We start from the raw sequence: 20,178 nt of genomic DNA, 5'->3' as shown, positions 1-20,178 counted from the left end.
CCATCTTTCTAATGTTTATTTTCTGATTTTACATTTCTAATTTGTTGCTTGTTGTTTGCGGAAGCGGAGGGAATCTGCAGGAGAATGAAAGAAAAATATTCTTTGCAGTTTTTCTAATTTTTCTCAAGTGCCTCTCGAATGCATTATTTATGCGATGTGCTAGAAATCCACTTGGCATCTCCATCATCATCCTCATTGCCATCATTATCATCAGCATTTTGATCATGTGGCGAAAGCTGGCTACTCCAAGCAGCAAACAAGCAACTCCAACTTTGTCTCCATCTCCAGCGCCGACCAGATTCCGACTCCCCTCCTGGCTATGTGGAGCAATGGCTTCATTTCGAATGACATTTGTTGTTGATGCTCTGCGGGATGGGCAACAATTTGGTTTTTTATGGTTCTTTGGCCAATTCCCAAAATGGCAAACCCGTTGCCGGGTTGTTTTGACATTTTAATAGTCTCTCTCGATTGCAACTTGTTTTATTCTGATGGCCATTGGCCATTGACACTTTAATGTCACAAATTTTAATTGCATTCTAAAATTGACAACAATTTAGTTGATGTTCCCATTGATGGCCATTATGGGTTCTCATCTATGCACATTTATGAACTCTTTGAAAGATATTATAAGCTTGATATATTTATTGAAGACTGAATTTGAAATATTTGAATAAAATTATATTTTTGACTTTGAAACCATTGCAATGATAATATTTTAAAACAATTTAATTAATTCCCACACGATGCCAATCAGTTTTTCTATTGTTTTGATTATTTCGAATTCCATAAATTGAATAGAAAACATATTCCCAATAAAGCCGAGAGCAGAGGTTAATGAAAATTTATGTCTTCATTACGCAAACGTTTTTCATTTCAAACCAAATAAACAAAGGAGCCAAAACCAAAAGGCATGGCTAATATCATTAAAATCAATAAAATAAACAACTAATTTGATAAAACTGACAGCCAACATGAAAATGGGAATGCGAGAAAAATGTAAAACAAACACAGAAATCAGAAATCAACAAAAGTGACTATGAAAAATTGGTGCACTTTCGAGTGGCAAGCGAAAAAGCTCTTTCAATTGGTTGGCCAAAACGAAGGAAAATAAAACCAAAACGAAGAGCCAACATCCAATGACAGCTTTCGGGCCACAAGGCACAGGCGCATGACGCCCACCACCAATACCAAGGGAAACAAGACCAAAAGAAATAAGTCGTATACGAAATTCAAACAAAACCGGTTCCCACCGAAATCCAATTGGATTTCCACTAGCCAAACACTAGCTGTTCTGCTCACACTTGGCGCAGAGATGGCACGAGGGCAGCCATTTTCTATAGGCCAGCTCTGTTGCACTTATGTGAAAGTCACATAGATAGAGCCCAATCGTGTGGGTAAGAGGAATACACCACAGTGAGGTGAATTTCTCGAGGTATGCGCAGATAGCCGACTCGTTCTCACTTGGGCAATTCAGTCCGCCGGTAACAGGGAAAGAAGGTGGATATGTGAGCACTGCCACTTACATACACACACACGCACACACAAACGATCGGAGTTAGAATTTCAGGAGCGCCCGCTGCTTGCTGCTTGACGCTTGAGCTGCTTGATTGAAATTTCGAACAATTTTCAGTCCTGCTGCGCATCTTGGAACGTAAAGTCTTGCTGTGCGGGAGTCAAAGACTAAAGTAGGGAAAAACTAACGACGGAAAAGCGCGCGCGTGTGTCCAAACAAATTACAAATTATAGAAAAATTCTAACATATAAAAATATTGTTTCATACAAAAATATTTGTAATATATCAAACGAGAAAAAGAAAAATCATTGAAGAAGCTTAGTGACGTGAAATGGTGATGGGCTTTGGCCTGAAACAAACAAAAGTTATATAAATTCTAAACAAAAAAAAAAACTTCTAACCCAAACAAAAAACTTGAAAAACTTCCAAACAATTTTCCAAAATGATGATGAATGCCTTTATAGAGCCAACGCAGCATCATTTGGCCAGCTATGGGCTACGCATGTCGCCCAATCATCAGCAGCAACACGAATTGAATGGCAATGACCAGCAGCAACAGCAACAGCAGCAGCAACAACAACAGCAGCAACAGCAGCAGCAACAGCAACAACAGCAGCAGCAACAACAACAGCAACAGCAGCAACAAACCCAAAGCCAACTGGAGGTCACCGGCATCTCCGATTCCACAGTCCTGTCATCATCTGCCGCTTATCAGAACTCCACCTATGGTCACTTCAATTCCTATGCCTCACGAGATTTCCTTCTGGGTCGACGGGAGACGGACTATACTGCTGCTGCCGCCGCCGTAACTGGCGGAACTCAGCCGACAAATGCTGCCGCCGCTGCAGCGGCTGCCGACTCTATGCTCTTCTCCAGTTTTCCCACACAGGCAGCCGAATTGAGTTCGACTTTTGGCCAACATCCGTTTCATAGTCATCATCATGCGGCGGCTGCAGCGCATCATCATCAGCATCAGATGCGTATGGGTATGGCCCACGATTATGCCACACATCCGTATCAACATCATACCAATTTCCCGTCGGTACATGCGGCCGCTGCCCACCATCATGTGGCCGCCGCTGCAGCGGCACATCATCCGCATCACGCCATGTCAGCGGCAGCCGCAATGCATCCAGCTGGTGCTGGAGCCTTTCTGCGATATATGCGTCATCAGCCAGCCTCCGCATCGTCGGGCATTAAACAGGAAATGCAGTGTCTATGGATCGATCCCGATCAGCCGGGCTTGATACAGACGGCCAGTCGCAAGACTTGCAATAAAATCTTTCACTCCATGCATGAGATTGTCACCCACTTAACGGTGGAGCATGTCGGTGGACCCGAATGCACCACTCATGCCTGCTTCTGGATTGGTTGCTCGCGCAATGGTCGTCCCTTCAAGGCCAAATACAAATTGGTCAATCACATACGCGTCCATACCGGAGAGAAACCGTTTGCCTGTCCACATCCCGGTTGCGGCAAGGTGTTTGCCCGCAGCGAGAATCTTAAAATACACAAGCGAACGCATACGGGTAAGTCAGTCAGTTGCATCCACAAAATAGTCAGTCGACATGGAATTGGGTTTAACCCTTCATTGTTTTCGGGTAAATCCCTGGAAAAGAGGCGGGAGCTGGCAAAGTCGGTGCAACGCCTAGCCATGTCCACACCCACACTACACACCTTGTATACCTGGCTTAGCCGCTTACCTGACATCATCTGTGAAAACCCTTTCAAACAGTTGTCCAGCGTAATCTCTTTAAAGTTATTTGTCCTCTTTCCCTTAGACTTAACTCCAGCTTGACTTTAACTTCGACTTTGACTTTTGGATAACACAAATCTCTCTTAAATTTATGTTCTTTGTACTAGAGTATTCGAAATATCTAAACAAGTATTTTTGTTGTACTCAAAATGAATGTGAAATATCTTCAATTCAAACTAAAAAAACCCTTTTAAAAACTCAAAAACTTTGAAAATAATGTTCTTTCCTCTTAATTTAAATCTTTACTAAGTATTTATTATATAAATGGGCTTAATAATAAATATTATAGAAGACAACAGTTTCCCCTGTTATCCTTTTTACGAAAGGATAAACTAAAATCAGGGAATTATATTGGTTATATATGACATAAAAGAATTAAATATTTAATATTTGTTTGTAGATGTTAAATATAACTAATTACTTTTGAGATTGTATAGACTTTTGTATTAAAACTGATGTCCAAATTAGTTAGGATGTCTATACATATTTCTTATTACTAAGAAAACGTTTGAAAAATGAGTCTAAATCTTTTAAATCTCTTGTATATACATACTTTTACTCTCACCTCGTCAAGTCATAAAAACGATTCTTGTTTCTCTCCAGCTTAAACTCCATTCTCATTCCCAACTTCGTTGTCAGCTCATCCTCTTAATGGCCTATCTATCTAAACACCCGAAATACCGAAACCAGCTCATAAATAACTTGCGCATAAGCAAACCCAACGATTTTTGCATAAACTAAATCAAAAGTTTAATGTACCATGGCTTAGATCCAGATCTCATTGCCACTCTTTCTCTTTCAGTCTCTTGGTCTTTCTGTCCCTTTTGCTCTGTTGGTTGTTTTTCGATTTAGGTTGGTTTTGATTTTACCCCAGTTTTTGATTTTCTGAGGATTTTTGGAGTGCAATTCACGAAGTGGCAAGAAGTATTTCCGTGCGATTACAAACGGAAGTTTTGACACGTGTCAACACACTGGCTATGTGTGTATATGTGTGTGTGTGCGCTTAAGTGTATGTGCTGTGTGTTTGTGTCAATGTAATAGAGAAAAACAAAAATAAACACCAAACTAAAGAGAGGATGCTGATTGAATTTTGATTTATATAAGTGGAAAAACCCCCTCAGAAGGAAGGGAGCAGGAGCTCAAGTCAAGTGGTTGGCAGAGGTTAAAGGCCCGAGACTCTAATGAAGTTGTGTAGTTGCCCTCGACAGTCGGTTAGTTCAAAAAAAGGAAGAAAACATTTCACATAAAGAAACAAAAATCTCATCTCCGAGTCTTGTAATTTGTAAATCGACCAATCAAAAATCATATTTTTGCCTTATCATTCCAATGAACAACAAACCAAAGAGAACAAAACAAATGAAATTAGTCAAAAATGGCGGCTGCCAAAAAAGAAAAAAAGAAATACATTGAAACATTTTAATTACCATTCAATGAGTAGGCAAAAGAAATTTCAAGCTCATTAAAGACCAAAAATACAATCAGAATTTCATTCTAGAGATATAGAGAAAACAGATTGAGATTGAGTATTTTTGTTGTACTCTGTCTGGGGGGAGTTTATATATGTTATTAGAAATTACCTTATACCTTATGAATATGTTCATTTGTGTTTCATAAAACGATATACTAGCCATTAATAATCTTTCAAGAGGGTATTGAAAATGCGGCTTAACTTAATGGGAACTTTGTTGGCTGTGTTATTAAACATTTGAAACAGCTTTTGACTAAAAAGCAACTCAAACATTTTAATTCAATTTATATAAAATACGACTATTTACGGCTATGCCACAAATCCCCAACAACAACAACAACAACGACAACAGCAGCAGCAGCAGCAGCAGCAGCAGCAACAAAATGAAAAACTTGTTAAAGCCCACGCAGGAAAAAATAACAACAGAGTGAGGGACAGGGAGATAGGGAGAAAAAGTGGAAAATGGAAAGCTAAAATTAAAGCAAAACAAAATGCGTAAAATATACCAAAAACGCCATTTTGTGAATTGGCTTACACTCTGTTGCTATCTCTTTCTCATCCTCTTTTCATCTATCTATCTCTCTTCTCTTTTTATTATGATGCGTAGTACGTGCTGTCTAGCATAGCTTCTTCTTCTCCTCCTGCCTCTGATACTTGTCCATTCGCTGGCTATGGCTTTTAATAAACGAAGGCCTGCCAAACCAGGATAATGGCTCTTCTCTCTCGCTCTCTCCGCACACCCGCCACAAATCATACGCCCTGTTGTACAGGGACCAACTCAATTCTGTTGTGGTCTTTCTCATTTTGTTAGCTCTTCAATTGTTTTGGCCTGTCGTTTGTTGAAAGCTTTTTTTTTATTTTTTTTATTAAAACGAGTAGAGCAATTTTAAAGCAATTATTATGTCTTGTTTTGTTGATGATGTTGCCGTTGGTTGTTGTCGGTTTAATTGATTTTAATGTTTGCCCATTCCGGTTCTTAATGAGCCAAGCATGGATGAGCCAGTAAACCATAAAAGAACGCATCATTATCATTAATATGCAGCTTAGTTTATTTTTTATGCAACATTTTTTCATTCAAACTTTTTTCCTGTAGAGTGAAATGGGGCTTCATGGATTGGAGTGTGAATGAAGCTACGATTTTCTTCTAAAACTTTTAACTTTACTCCTATCTGTAGTCCTGTCTTTCTTATCTATATTAACTTTTGCACTTGTTTCCTGCTACTGATGTCAAAAAAAAAATGTTAGTCTGCAATAAACCAGAATGTCTCTTCAATGGAGAGCTTCATGTACATACACAAAATACAATCAACGTTTGTCTGCCTCATTGTTGTTGTTGCTGTTGCATGCTTCGTGCTGTTGGGGATTCAGATGATGACACCTTGCCTGGATGACCAGGCTCAGTTTGTTGGTGCTGTCGCCCATGCTGTGGATGAATGGCGTTTATCATTGTATGTGGTTATTGTTGGTTTCTACACTTTATGTTTTTGTCCTTATTTTTCATTTTGGCTAGAGACCACAAACAACTTTATTCATTAACACCTACAACACTGGCCGTAAAGTCCAGGAAAAACAAAATGGAGGATGTGACTGCTGCTGCTGGCAACAACTTTGTGGTTAGTTTTCAGTCAGTGAATACTTTGCGGGGCATGCCTCATTATGTTTATGTTGCTCCTTTGGTTGGATGGAGAAACAAGTGCAGCAGAAACGGCCACTCGTTGCCACTTTTCCTTATTTTTGTTGTTGTTCCTACTCCTGCTGCTGTTGCTGCTGCTGCTGTTGTTGTGCAATTATGCTCGGGTAAAGTTCAGCATTCAACATTGTGTCCTGGGGTCGACCACGACGACAACGATGATGATGACGATGGTAACGGAGGAGCCGTGTTTGATTAGCTTGCTGTACTTAGCCAGAGCTGTGCCATTTTATTCCCACTTCTCTCTCTACTTGGTTTAATTGGGTGCAAGTGTTTTTTTAATGAGTCTTTTATGGACTCTGATTCACTTCTCCCACTTCCTAGAGCGTCACGTTTTATGGCATTTCTCGACTCCTTTTTTCATACTTATTTTCTAGATGATTTAATGCTGTTTCTGTTGGCCAAACACATATCTGCTTATGGCTAGTTTACAGTTACCAAGACTAGTTAACAGCTATCTGATATATTCTCATTATAATGTCTAGGGAAGTTGGGTTTAAAATTTCCCATTGAAACATTCATGGGTTCTCTTTAGAAACTCAATTGCAATGAAGTTAGAAATATTTAAAATACTAAGTTTTAATATCTTATATTAGCATTCATCGTGTTGCTAACTTGGCGCCAAAAGCATAATTTTTCAAAATACCAAAACTCAAACATTGAGAAATGTGAGTTGTTTTTGGGTTGTTTTCCTTTTTTTTTTTTTTTTTTGGCAAAATGTCAATGATTGATGACTTTATTGCGGGTTCAACGATTTTCAAACAGCGAAAACAACAAAATTGAACTGAGACAGTCGAACAAAAATAACTTTTTGTTTGACTGTTTACTTCTCAGAATTTGTATTGGCCAGAACAATGGGGTAGAAGCAAGAGAAAAAAACCTGCGATGTGTTCAAACTGATTACCTATACTACTACCTGAGCACATCAGTACTAACACTGGTCCTGGGTATCGGGTCCTGGTCGTAGCTGTGTCCTCGTCCTGGCGAGATGCCTCATGTGGTGTGTGCTCTCCTTCCAAACTGAAAATCAATTAGTTACGCTCACAGTTCTCGTTCGTTCCCTTTCGCTCTCTCTATCTCTCTCTCTCTCTCTATCTCTCCTGTTGGTTATTTGCTGCTCTCTATCTATCTGTTGGCCATATCTATTCGCCTTAACTGAGATGCTAATGACAAATACATTTTAACGTTAAAATTGTGGAAATTTTTGGTGTCATTTTAATTAGCCTGCCCCGTCGTGTGGGCTTGTTTGTCAAAAATTTGATGGAATTTTCGAACATGATGTTCGGCATTCGTCACACTCACTTAAGGTACGAGAGGAGAAAAGTGCAAAAAACTGAAACAAAAATATATGATTGCAGATTTATTGCGTGACCAAAAGTAAGTAAAAAAGTTGCCCACCAAAAGTATTTGACAGCTTGAATGTGGTTGCAAAATTTATTGGCCCTGGGGGCCCAAGACTTGCTCAAAGTTGCTCTGGATTTGTTGAACTTTTACCTATAGAAGTGCTGCAAGTGAAATGGGAATGAGAATAAAGTAATGTAGAACTCGATGAACTGCAAGAAATTTACATTTCTTAAACATTTCTTAAAGTGATTTTTCGATTGAGTTTTAGAGCCTTTATCAGCAAAGTGTTTTCCAATAGTTCGAATTACTCATTAAAGCTTCTCAAATCTTTGTTTTTAATTAACAATTCTTAGCTGGATACCCATTCCAATCCATACTCCTTGACAGAGTCCCACCCATACATACATACATATGTGTCTAGTCCACCTATATGCATATTCATTAATAATCTAGCAAATGCACCCATTATAATTAGAGTGCCCACCCTCCAGTTTAGAGAACTATAGCACCCTTCCTTCGCTCTCTTTCTCACTGTTTCACCCTGTCGCGGTTCCTGTCTAAGTAGTCTTTCTATATAATAGATAAAATCCACCCGTTACGTTGCGTTACGCTACTTAAACTAAACGAGGGGTTGATTGCATTCTCTTTCGTTCTATTCAAAAAAAAAAAAAAAAAAAAACTATGCCATGCATTTTGAAAAATGTCAAAACAATTTTATATACACAGAATGTGTGTGTGTGAGTGTGTGTGTGAGGTATTATAATTTCATTTTATTTTATAACAAGAAAAAATGTAGGAAACACTGCAGGGGTTAGTTTTGACACAACCCTTTTCTGAAGCGTAGCTTCAGCCAAGTGGATCTATTAGCTAAGTGTAGCCATTTTGTTTAGTTGTTGCATAATACAAGAACTGATGGATATGGAACAGGGATCGGGGATCTCTCCCTCCTTCTCTCTTACGCTCTATGACATAAGCTGCTTTAAATAAATGAATGGTTTATATCAGCCATACTTTTATTTTTTCGTGTTTCTCTTGTTTTTACTTGCTTCTTTCCGTTAGCACACATTTGAAATATTTTTGGGGCAACAAACAAACCAAAAAAAACACATTTCGGCAATTTTCAATTCCTAAGCGCTTAGGCCACGCCCCATTTGTCATAGGAGTCGTCGCGGTTAAATTAATTAAATTCCTTAAATCCAACACAGAAAAAGTAGCCACGTTCTCGAAAAAATTCCTTTTGATATCCTCCAAACAAAAAAAGGAGCAAAACGAGTGTGAACTGAGGAGAGCAATGGAGACAGAGGCAACTGGCGAATGGTGGCAGGAGGAGGCCGAGGGGATATATAAAATAAAATTTCAACGCATAAAGAACTGATCAGCAGCAGACAAACCATAAAATTAAACTGTCATCTTGCATATTTTTTATATGCACGATGCCCCAGCCTGAAGAGGCGACTCACAGGTAGATAGGAGCAAGTTTCTGGTCTTCGGGGTGGACCCAGAGCTCTGGGTCGTCTTCTGGCTGTTTTTTTTTCCCTCTGTTTTTTTGAGAATTATGAAAAGCCAAGGCCTGAGACTAATCCTCTAAATCGCGGCAAGGGCCCCAACTCTGGCAGTGTCCAGCATTTTGCCCCACTTGTATAAATTAGCTTATGGGAAAAATGAAATCATTATTCATATGGGCAAAAATGTTAAACAGCCAAAAAAAGAAGCGTAAAAAGACAACGACATAAAGCAGAAGAGAAAAAAAAACACAGAAACAGAAATAAAATTAAAGACTCTCACAGAAACAGGAATGCCATATAAAGAATTAAAAGTGAACAGGGAATGCTCTTAAATAGATAGAATAATCTAAATTTAAGTACAAATTACAGAAGAAAAATTGATTGATTGGAATATTTGGTATAACTTTCTTATGTACAAAACCAAAGATGATATTTTATCTATCTATCATGGATTCGTTTTACCTTTAAGACTCTTTTGCACAACTTTATGTATATTAAATACCCATTTATTAAGTAATTATAAACCAATTATGCAAAATATTTAACCATAGTCAACAAACTCTTTGTATATCAAAGCGTATTATTGTTGAACAGGAACCAGAATGTTTTCATCATTCATATTAAAAATATTTAAGGCCAACAACAAAAAAACACAAACCAAAAGACAGAGAGTGAAAGAGAGATATGTATATAATAATATATGATCGGTTGTATGATCCCCCATCTATAAGCGTGTGCTTGTCAAATCAGCTTATGTATCTGAATCTTTGTTTTTGGTTGGGTCTTTTTTTGCCTTTGCATTTGGATGGATAAATTTGTAACACACCAACGCCTCGGCATTTATTTAAGCATAAAATTGTGATTGTGATTTTAACCCAAATGGCAAACGCAATTTATTGTAAAAACATTGTCCAAAGTAATTAGAGGCACATTGTAGTTGCCATAGATGACAAGCGGCTGTCAAATGCGGTGACAGTTGTGGCCAACTATCTAAGTTTTTATTTGGCTAAAATTACACACAGACAGACACACACACAGAGAGCCACAGAGATGACGGCTGAGAGGCCCTATGACGCATAGCCTCGTTTTGGCCAGCTACCGTGTACTTTGGTATTGTGTCTCTTTTGGATACACGCGTTTCACTTCCACTCATTTTCTCAGCATGCTCAAATTTCGCACCAGAATCAAACCAAGAAAACAAAGTGTTTTGGCTGGAGGGTTTATTCAACTGTAAATCGATATAAAGACCAAATCACATATACCTACATGCATATGTATGTATGTATGTATATGGGAGATGTGATACTTTTACTCTACATGTTCTCAGGGTGTGATAAATATATTTAAAATTGATACTTTTTTTTAGAATCTACATAAATGCAATTTTGTTAGATATTTTGATGTGTTCACTAAGCAATAATATTAAGTACATAATCATTTCGATCACAAGTTATAGAATTTCTCTCACTCTCAACTATTCTGAGAGATACTTATCATTTAACCATCAAAATCTTGTTAAATTTGACAACATTTAAGCATGAACAAACCATTTGAGATAAGAGAGAAAGACAAAGTCAAACCGAATCTCAATTTTGGTTGTTGTCACATCGTATAACCAAATGATGACAATCTTGATGACATTTTAATTTCCTGACAAACAACCGAAAAGATTTTCTACTTGATAGAACTCAGCGAACTCAGCGAAGAATACGAAATGATCGACAAGCGGCAACCTCCTTCAGATAAGAGGGGACAGATTAAAATCTTAAGGAGCGCTAAAAAGCAAAAAATCAGGCTGAATGCCTCAATGGGCAAGATCTGTGTATGTACATGTGTTTCTTACAATACCTACAGATATCTATATCTGCTGTTCCCTTTCGTATCACAAAGCAACACCTCTTTGAGAGTGTTGAGAGTGTAGGCCGACAAACAACTATGACAAACAACAAACAACACCAACAATCCCAATGCCGGCCCTAACGGCTTTGTTGTGGATTGGCCTGGCCTTCCACTGGGGCAAAGAAAAAAAAAAAAAAGAAGTGTTTGCAATTTCCTACAAGAACTTCACTCATTCATGAGGTTCTCAGCTGCTCTCTGAGCTAAGGTCTTTTGGCTAATCCTTAGAGCTACAGTTACAACATTTTTCCCCTCACCCATCGGGCCATTGGCCTTGTTTGTATGCATTTTGGGTCTAGACAATAGGCTTAATCCTACTTTTACTTATTGTCTACGCTTCGTTTGTCATTCGAGTGCGTTTTGGAAAAATGTATTCCATATACATACTTCGATTCTTGCCACTAACTAATCAATTAGCATACACATGACTATGCTAATTCCTATTAGTTTTCTTTTTAGCAATAATGTCTAAAGTTTTTAACTCTACTTTTATAGTTATTTCAATGTCAATAAAAATCATTTAGTTAATGTTAATGATTAGTTCAGCAAATTTAATGTTTCATAACTAAGCCCAACCCTAATGTACAACAGATTTACATACATGTTACCAGCCCGAATCAGTCTCTAACTGGGTTTCCCTTGTCAGTCCTTGTAGCCATCGTCATCGTCGTCGTCTGGAAAATTTTTTCTCTGCTCTGGTAGTAAATGCAATTTGAATGCAAGTCGTTGGCTTAGGTTCTCCCATGTAGGTAGAGAAAATGTACGAGTTTCTATGTATGTATGTATATACAAACACACCTCGAATATGTTAAAGGCGTTAGTTGTACGTTGGCCTGGCAAACTTGTCGAAAAATTTGTACAAATGAGGTGGAGGTGGCGGAACGGGGCAAAAAAAGGAACACATAAAAAAACACACACACACAGCATAGCAAAATGCATAGAGCTGGCAGATAAAACTGGGCTCCATGTATGGATCTTGTATTCATGTACAGCAAGGCTGTTGCTGTCATTGTTTTACTAATAGCTCTGCTAGTTGTCTGTGTGTAGATACATACACATAGAGCATTACTATATTGATATGTATGTGGTATATTGCGTATACGCCATGTGCAGCATAAGCAAGATGATGTTGAAAGCTCCAAGAAATAAACTGAAGACTTACTTTTGTAAGAAGTTTTATTAAACTATATAATGGAGCTTGAAATTAAATGTTTCAAAATCTATTTAACTGCCTCTTTGTCTCATTTGAATCATCACTTACAGCCAGTCCTTCGCTGGCAAACTCATTAGCCTCACAAATCCAACTCAAACCCTAGAAACTCAAACTTCAGTCAAGTGTAAAATTTGGTTTACTGTATTGTCATATATCTATGTATATACAATCTGAGGTAGATATATATACATAAAGACGGTTCGCTACTTAAATATTTTGGCTACAATAAACCGCAGACTTTGAAAAACTGACCCCAATGTCAATTATTAACGTATCACTTGACAGGCGCAAAACGGAGTGCCAGAGCTGGCAAACAAATAGCAAAAATTATGTGAGGATTGTGTCAGGGCAATGACTGGGACTGTGAATTTTGTTGAGGGGTATGGGTCAGCATCAGCATCATCATCATCATCTTTCTAGGGGAGGGATGCAAAAATCATAAATCATCACAAAACGTCGTTGCGCAATTCACTCAACGATGGTTTTTGTCAAACAAAAACAAATACAAAACAATGAATAATAGAAAGGCGACCCAAAATAGGTAACCATTCCTTTTTTTAAGGGGTGCAAAATTCTCAAAACTGACGATGAGAACGAGGACGATGATTACGATGATGAGGATGAGGATGATGCTGAAGCTGCTACTGGCCGGGGACTGAGTGTTGCTTTTGCTGTTGACAAGCAGAATTCATTGCATTTAAATTATTATTTTATTATCATTATTGTTATTATTATTATTATTCTTATTATGATGCCAGTTGCAGTCAAAGTAGATGATGGAGAAGAAGTTGTCTGCCATTAATTTGGTCATCAAATGCAGACAAACGTTATAAATATTCATAGACAAAACTGTAAAGGATATCAGGGAACTACTTTGGAATATAGGCAAAAATAAAATTAGGTATAGATGATAAACGACAGTTGACAATTTATAAAAATTAAATAATCATTTGGGTATCAAAAATTCTTTCATTTCCTATTTTGTATTGGCTGTTGGCTAATCTTCGAAAACTGTCACGTGACCTTCTTGTAATACCTTCACCTGCTTTTTACTGTTTCACCGATGGTTTACCTATCATCAAGAGCAGTCACTGCCCCCTCTATTTGCAAGCAAGAGGGAAAAGAAAAGGAAAAACCCAATACCCTAAGGGGAGAGAGATACAAAAATTGCCCATTGAAATGTAAACCGCCAGGAAATCGGGGTTTGGCTTTTTTCCGGCTTTACTTCAAAACAAAAGGACTCAAAAGAACTCAATGGGAAGAAGCGACAAAAAGTATACCAAACAAACAGACACAGTCACAGATATAGATACAATGCCATGCAGTTTTGGTTTTAGTTCAGGATTTTTTGAGAGTGCCAACAACCCAAATGAGTGAAAGAGAAGGATAGATAGACAGACAGACAGGGAGAGAGAGAGTGAGTGAGGCAGGCAGGCAAAAAGTAGCTGTTTGTTATTGTATTGTTAGATAATAATAATCATATCGCATTGCATGTTGTTGACACATGAGCGATGATGATGCCCCTGCTATAGTCTCATCCGCTCATCCTCATCCCCATTTTGCTTCCCTGTCATTTCATCTCGTTCTTTTTCTTTCTCTCACTATTCATTTGTCCTTGCTAAGGGCTAAGGGCGAGTTTGTCCTCTCAAGCGGGCAATAAATATTTAGCAGGGTAATTATTTAGCAGCAATTAAATCATTCAAGCGTATTCCATCTCTCTCTTCCTCATTCTCTGCTTCTCTTTCTATAGGTATTCCTCACCTTTTCTCTCTCTCTCTCTCTTGGCTTCTCTCTGCTAACAAAGGCGCGAATGTCTTTTAATAATTCCATTTTTATTCCATTTTTAAAATGCATTTAATATGCCACTGTCATTCAGCGACATTGCCATATAAAATATGTTATTTTTCAGCTTCTTTTTTTTTCTGCTGGCTGAAAATTAAAAACCTGATTCAGTTCAATTAATCAGCGACTGTCAATGGATGCTTAATTTGCGTTTCAGATCCAGCACAAAGACAGAATGAACGAACCCAAAAGGAGTGAGTGAATGGGTGGGAAAGAGTTAGCATGATTAAACTCTCCTGTTGCTTCCTTGTCGAGAGTTGGCTTCAAAAATGCAATTTACTTTTTGGTCAGATCCTTCCATTTTGGTTTTTTTTTTTTATACCAAAGCAAAGGCCATACTTAAATCGATGCCTAGCATGGTACTTGGAATACTTCGTAATATAATGTTTATTTAAAATTTGTATTAAAAGCTGTCTTTAAACACATTTTCTTTTGTCCCATTTAATATTGGATGTATATTTCATATTACCCCTAACTCTATTTAATTACACTCATTCTAAATCCCCTTTAACATGGCCTGATAAAAAAATCCAAGAAACATATTGCAAATATAACGTCATCATCATCATTCCCCTCCCCTCCCCTCTCAGCTAAAGCACTTATGAAATATGTAGTAGACTCAAATTTTGTATTTCTAAGAGGAGAGGATACGCCCAAAAAGAGAAATATTTGCCAAAGTCCTTTTACCTTACACCCACCAAAAGGAAAATAGAAAAAAAAATAATCAAACAACGCCCCAAAATAAGCACCCAAAAATACAACAAATACAAACGTTCACAGACGACGATAAGGACGAAAGGACAACGACAAATGTTGGAGACCCCGTAACAATATAGAGAGAAAAAAACCCGTCGGCGGCATCATCGGCTCGACACTCGACTCGACCGTGTTGTCTGCAAATGACAGCAAGCTTTACCAAGAGAGAGCAAGAGAGCTTAAGGGAGAGAACGAGACCAAAGTTACATAAAATGCCAAAACTTGTATATATACACAAGTATATACATATATATATGTATATATAAATAAACTTTGGTATATATTAAGACCTATGTACATACAACTTTCTTGGCTGTTGCCCACGCACATCAAAAACATAGAGAAAACAGATTACAAAGCAATGCCAACCACACACCAACAACCCCCAAAAGTATACTAAGAACCACCCTACACAGACCAGACCAGCCGCCATGACAGTTGCTCGCATGCTACTGTTTCAATTCCAAAACGTTTCAAAATTAACAATTATTTTAGGCTTTAAACAAAAAAAAACACCAAACGTTTCTCAAATTTATGCAAATGCCTATTTTGAAAGCTTCTCGTGTGCCGTCTTTGCCTTAAAACTTTTTATATATGTACTTCCATGGAACGACGAGGAGAGAGGTCCTGGGATTTACTTTATTGAAATATTTAAATAAGTTTGTCGATTCGCACAGCCTAAATGGGATTTGTGCTAAAGGCACAGAGTGAACCAAGAGGAGAAGGAGTAAAGTGTGGCAGGAAGGTCTCATGGTGGCGACTTGCCAGGGTAAAAAGGGTATATGTATATATGTATATGCCAATGGCAGAATCCGAAGCCCTGGATGTCTTTTATGTTGCCTTATGTTTTTTTTCTATCGTTTTTTTCTTCTTCTTTTTTTGGGTGGGGGTGTTCAACTGAAATTGACATTTTATAAATGGGCTAGAAACATTTTCTTGGGTCAGAAGAAAAAAAAACACATAAAACTTAAAGCAATAAAACATTTTTTTCTTTTTACAAAATTTAAAATGTGAAAATTATGCATGTCCTTTTTTTTTCCATGTGCTTTAGTGCATTTTAGTTAGGACACAAACCCTTTATGGTTGTGTCTCTTATGATATTTTTTGTATTTTTTTTTGTTGGTTGGTCTCTGACTGTGCCACAGCGCGTGCCGCGTTGCCGATGTTGTTGTTGCTTTTTGTCCCGCTGAGTTTAGACCGCAACGCCCTGGGAGATGGAGATGCATGTTTGTAGATGGATGTGTGGATATGTGGTATGCGGGATACATATACATACATACACATAGGTATCCATAGAGCACAGACAAGGTAGGGAGAGAGCTAGATCGGCAGAGAGAGGGCACATATACAAGGTAGTATTTGCCATGAAAACAAGCTGCTCCTGCCGCCAGAATGATAAGAATGATAACACGCCGCCTGGATAAAACACAGCGCCAGGTCCGACCAGGTCGCCACATGATGTGAGCAACCAAACATATGTATGTTTATCAGCTGCCTAACAACTAATTAGTCTTTAAAGAGCCATGGAAAAGTTTTCAAAATGATTACAAAATGTTTAATATTACATGATCAACTGCTTGTTTGGTTCTTTACTTTTGTCGTCTGACCTTTGACTCTTTAAGTAGCCAATGAGCGATTGGTTTTAACCTTTTGACAAGCCAGAGACTCGATATTTGGCGCCGCTTCATGATTTATCTTTGATTATCTTACAATATCAAGCGATAAGCTGACACCTTGACGTGTGTAGTACTAGCAAAACTTCTCCCCGGCCCCCCTCAAAACAAATTCAAAAAATTCATAGCATACCGAAATGAATTTGTTTCGCTTGTTTTGCGTTCAAAAATAATTCCCCTTGTCAAAATAATTGAGAATGCCTCTGTCTCTTGTCTTTCACACACACACACACACACACAGACACACTTCACTGTGGAGTTATAATGCATATTTATGAGTTCGTTTTTGACAAATTAATAGAAAATCGAATATTGTTTGAGTTATTACTTACACAAGAGAAACAAAACCAAGAAACAAGGCAACAAAAAGACCTTATTCAAATATGGATGATAATAAAGCACATAAATTAGTATTAAATTACATACATATATATAGAATAGCTTGAAACTTGTTAAGCGTTGTCTGTAGGTATGTATGCCTTTTCATGAAATGTATATATAAGTATGTTTGTATTTGGATATACAAAAGCCCCCCCTCTGATGCTATAGCTTTTCTCTCTCACTTTAAGCTCGAGGTGTGAAAATGTTCGATTATTGTCATGATGATCATGATCAGCAAGCATGATCGTGATTATGATCATTTTGGTCGTTGTCAGTTTTGGTCTGGCTTGTTGTGTGTGTGGGTTGCCACTGCCAGCCTGTTGCCAGTTGACTGTTGTCCCATCTACCACTGAGCCGCTTAGCCGCAATTGTCATAAAGATGTGAATGTGTGCCATGGTGTATATAATGGAGGCTTATCTGCGACATAAATGCCATATGCTAAATGGACTTAACTCAAGATATTTCTCCGCTTTTCGTTTTGAATGGCTTTTGCAGTGTCGGTTATTGAAATTGATGGCGTTTCTTTTACTTTTGTGGGAACTTGTAAAACTTGTTCAGTTTTTCGGCTAACCGTAATTTTCTTAGAGAAGTTTCTATAAATAATTGGTTTTTCATATCTCCATCCTTTGGCAAATTATAGGTTAATCGGAGATTCCTTTGCTTCACATATTTATATAGATAATTTATGTTTTATCTCTTTTGAATATTATCTCTTTACATCTGGATTTTACCGACTGTCTGGGTACCCTTTGGCTTAACAAATAATTTTCTAATAAGCCATAAAATATCACTTCAAATGGCCTTAACCTTTAATATTTAACCCATGGCAGGTTGTTGTTGGCCTTTATTGTTGGTTGGTGAAAAAGGTGTTACGCACACACTTTAACCTTTTTGGAAAACAAAAAAGGACAATCAACATTCAGTTCGGGGGACACAGGTGAATTTTTTGTTGTCCCTGTTTGAGCGTTCCCCATGCCGATCTTTGTTCGATTTCGAAAACAATGGAGACGACTTGATCCCGCATAATTTATACGACTATTTTCGTTTTTTTTTTCTCTATAAAAATGAGCCTAGACATTTTCCCACCTTTATTAAATTGTGTGTGTGTATTGGGCAGGGCAGTTCATAAAAAATAATATTGTAAGAGCATAAATGGTCATCTTTTATATTTCGTTGCCCTGCCCTCACCATATCCCTGCATCTCTTTTGGCCTGTTAGTTGTTTGTTATAGTATATATTTTATGCATGGCACATAAATAATCTCATTTATAGCCATTGATTCGGTGTGTGTGTGTGAGTGTGTGAGAGAGATTGTTTATATGTGGGACGATGGAAGGAGAAGTTATAGTATTATGTTTTTTAACCATTTTGTTTTCTTCTTTTCTTGCAGGCGAGAAACCCTTTAAGTGCGAACATGAAGGCTGCGATCGTCGATTTGCCAATTCTTCGGATCGCAAGAAGCACTCGCATGTGCACACATCGGATAAGCCCTATAACTGTCGCATCAATGGCTGTGATAAGTCCTATACACATCCTTCATCGCTGCGCAAGCATATGAAGGTAAGTTGAAAACGAATATCATCTTAACACATACCTATAAAAAGAAAGTCTTCTGAGAATACAACTTTAATCTGCCAACATTTCATTAAAACCACATTTTTCCCCTCTCTTTTTTGCTTTGCTGTCTTCAGGTGCATGGCAACATTGATGAGAAATCACCATCCCATGGCTATGATAGTGAGGGCGAGGAAAGCTCCAGTTCGAGCATTATTACCGGCGGTGCTCAGACCCCGCCTTCGTCGAATCGCCTGGATGGCAGTGCCGGCAGCAGCAGTGGCGTCAGCAGCCTCAGTGGGGGCAGTGGCATTAAATCGTCGCCGCACTCCATTAAATCAGAACCAAATCCCATGCATAGTGTACATTTGGGGGCCTCGAGTAGTGGTAGCAGCAGTACGGCCAGTAGTAGTGCTTCGCACTTGCTGCAACAACAGCAACAGCAGCAGCAACAGCAGCAACAACAACAGCAGCAGCAACAACTTCAACAACAACAGCATCAGCAACAACATCAGCATTTACCTTCCCATCAAAGCGAATCGAAATCATCACCTGCCTTGCAGCTAATGGCCGCCTCGTCGGCCTATTTGCCACCTCCCTTGGGACCACCGCCCTCGCATCATCATCATCATCACCATCATCATCAGGCGGCAGCAGCAGCAGCCACTTCACCGGGAGCAGCAGCAGCAGCCTCTGCCTCGATGCTGCATCACAATCATCATTTGCTCTATCATCCGGCGGCCCAGCATCATCCACCCAGCGATTGGTATCACACGGCGGCGCCAACCACCTCTGCCGCCGAAGCAGCCATGAATCCATTGAATCATTTTGGTCACCATCATCATCATCATCATTTGATGCATCCTGGCGCGGCGACGGCATATTGAGAGTGGGAGAACTGGTGGCCCGAAGCCGAGCCGCCACTTCCCCCACCACCACCGCCTCCTCCTCCTCCTCCCCCACCACCACTATCAGCACTGCCATCTCAAACGCAGCCGCTTGTCCCAGCAGCACCTCCTCCGCATCAGCCGCCCCCGCCACCCCTCGAGGATTCTGCCTCATTGGATTGGTTCTGCTGCCAGCGTCTGCAGAATTTGGCCCTAGTGGCGCAATGTGAAAACCAAATATTTCTCAAAGTTGAAGAAAATACTTTAAACTTTTTACCTGATAATTGAAAAATTGCTGTTAATATAAAAAACAAAAAAAAAACACACATCTAAAAAAAAAAATAACTTAAAAACAAACGCAAAAATCTTGAAATAACAATTAATTTTTCTTGCGATCATTATGAAGATGTATTTAAAAAATATATAATAATTCAGATTTAACAAACAAAATTGCCTAATTTTTTTGCTATTTAAATGTTTGTATTTTGTTTAGTGTTAAAAGTAATTACTAAAATGCAGTAAATTAACTAAAACTTAAAACAAGAAAAGAATCAACCCAACAATTATAATTGTAAACTACAAAATAAATGTATAAAATATCCATTAAAGAATTATAAGTGTAAACATATTTTACTTAAGCCTATTTAAACATTAAGATTTAGCAAATTTTTTCAAAATGCTGCTTCACTTTTACACCAA

General features: G+C 38.3%; 1 protein-coding gene across 1 annotated transcript; it reads left to right on the top strand.

Annotated features, from left to right (window-relative positions):
* The first annotated feature begins 1,646 nt into the window (after positions 1-1,646).
* On the top strand, positions 1,647-19,813 carry opa (odd paired). Its single transcript, XM_068297182.1, has 3 exons — positions 1,647-3,042; positions 18,429-18,598; positions 18,730-19,813. Exons 1-3 carry the CDS (start codon positions 1,956-1,958, stop codon positions 19,477-19,479), a joined length of 2,007 nt encoding a protein of 668 aa, XP_068153283.1. The 5' UTR covers positions 1,647-1,955; the 3' UTR covers positions 19,480-19,813.
* Positions 19,814-20,178: the final 365 nt, after the last annotated feature.

This window comes from Drosophila tropicalis, unplaced genomic scaffold (assembly GCF_018151085.1).
Source record: "Drosophila tropicalis isolate 14030-0801.00 unplaced genomic scaffold, ASM1815108v1 contig_859, whole genome shotgun sequence".
Classification (NCBI taxonomy): Eukaryota; Metazoa; Arthropoda; class Insecta; order Diptera; family Drosophilidae; genus Drosophila; species Drosophila tropicalis.
This window is presented reverse-complemented; position numbering and strand designations above follow the sequence as displayed.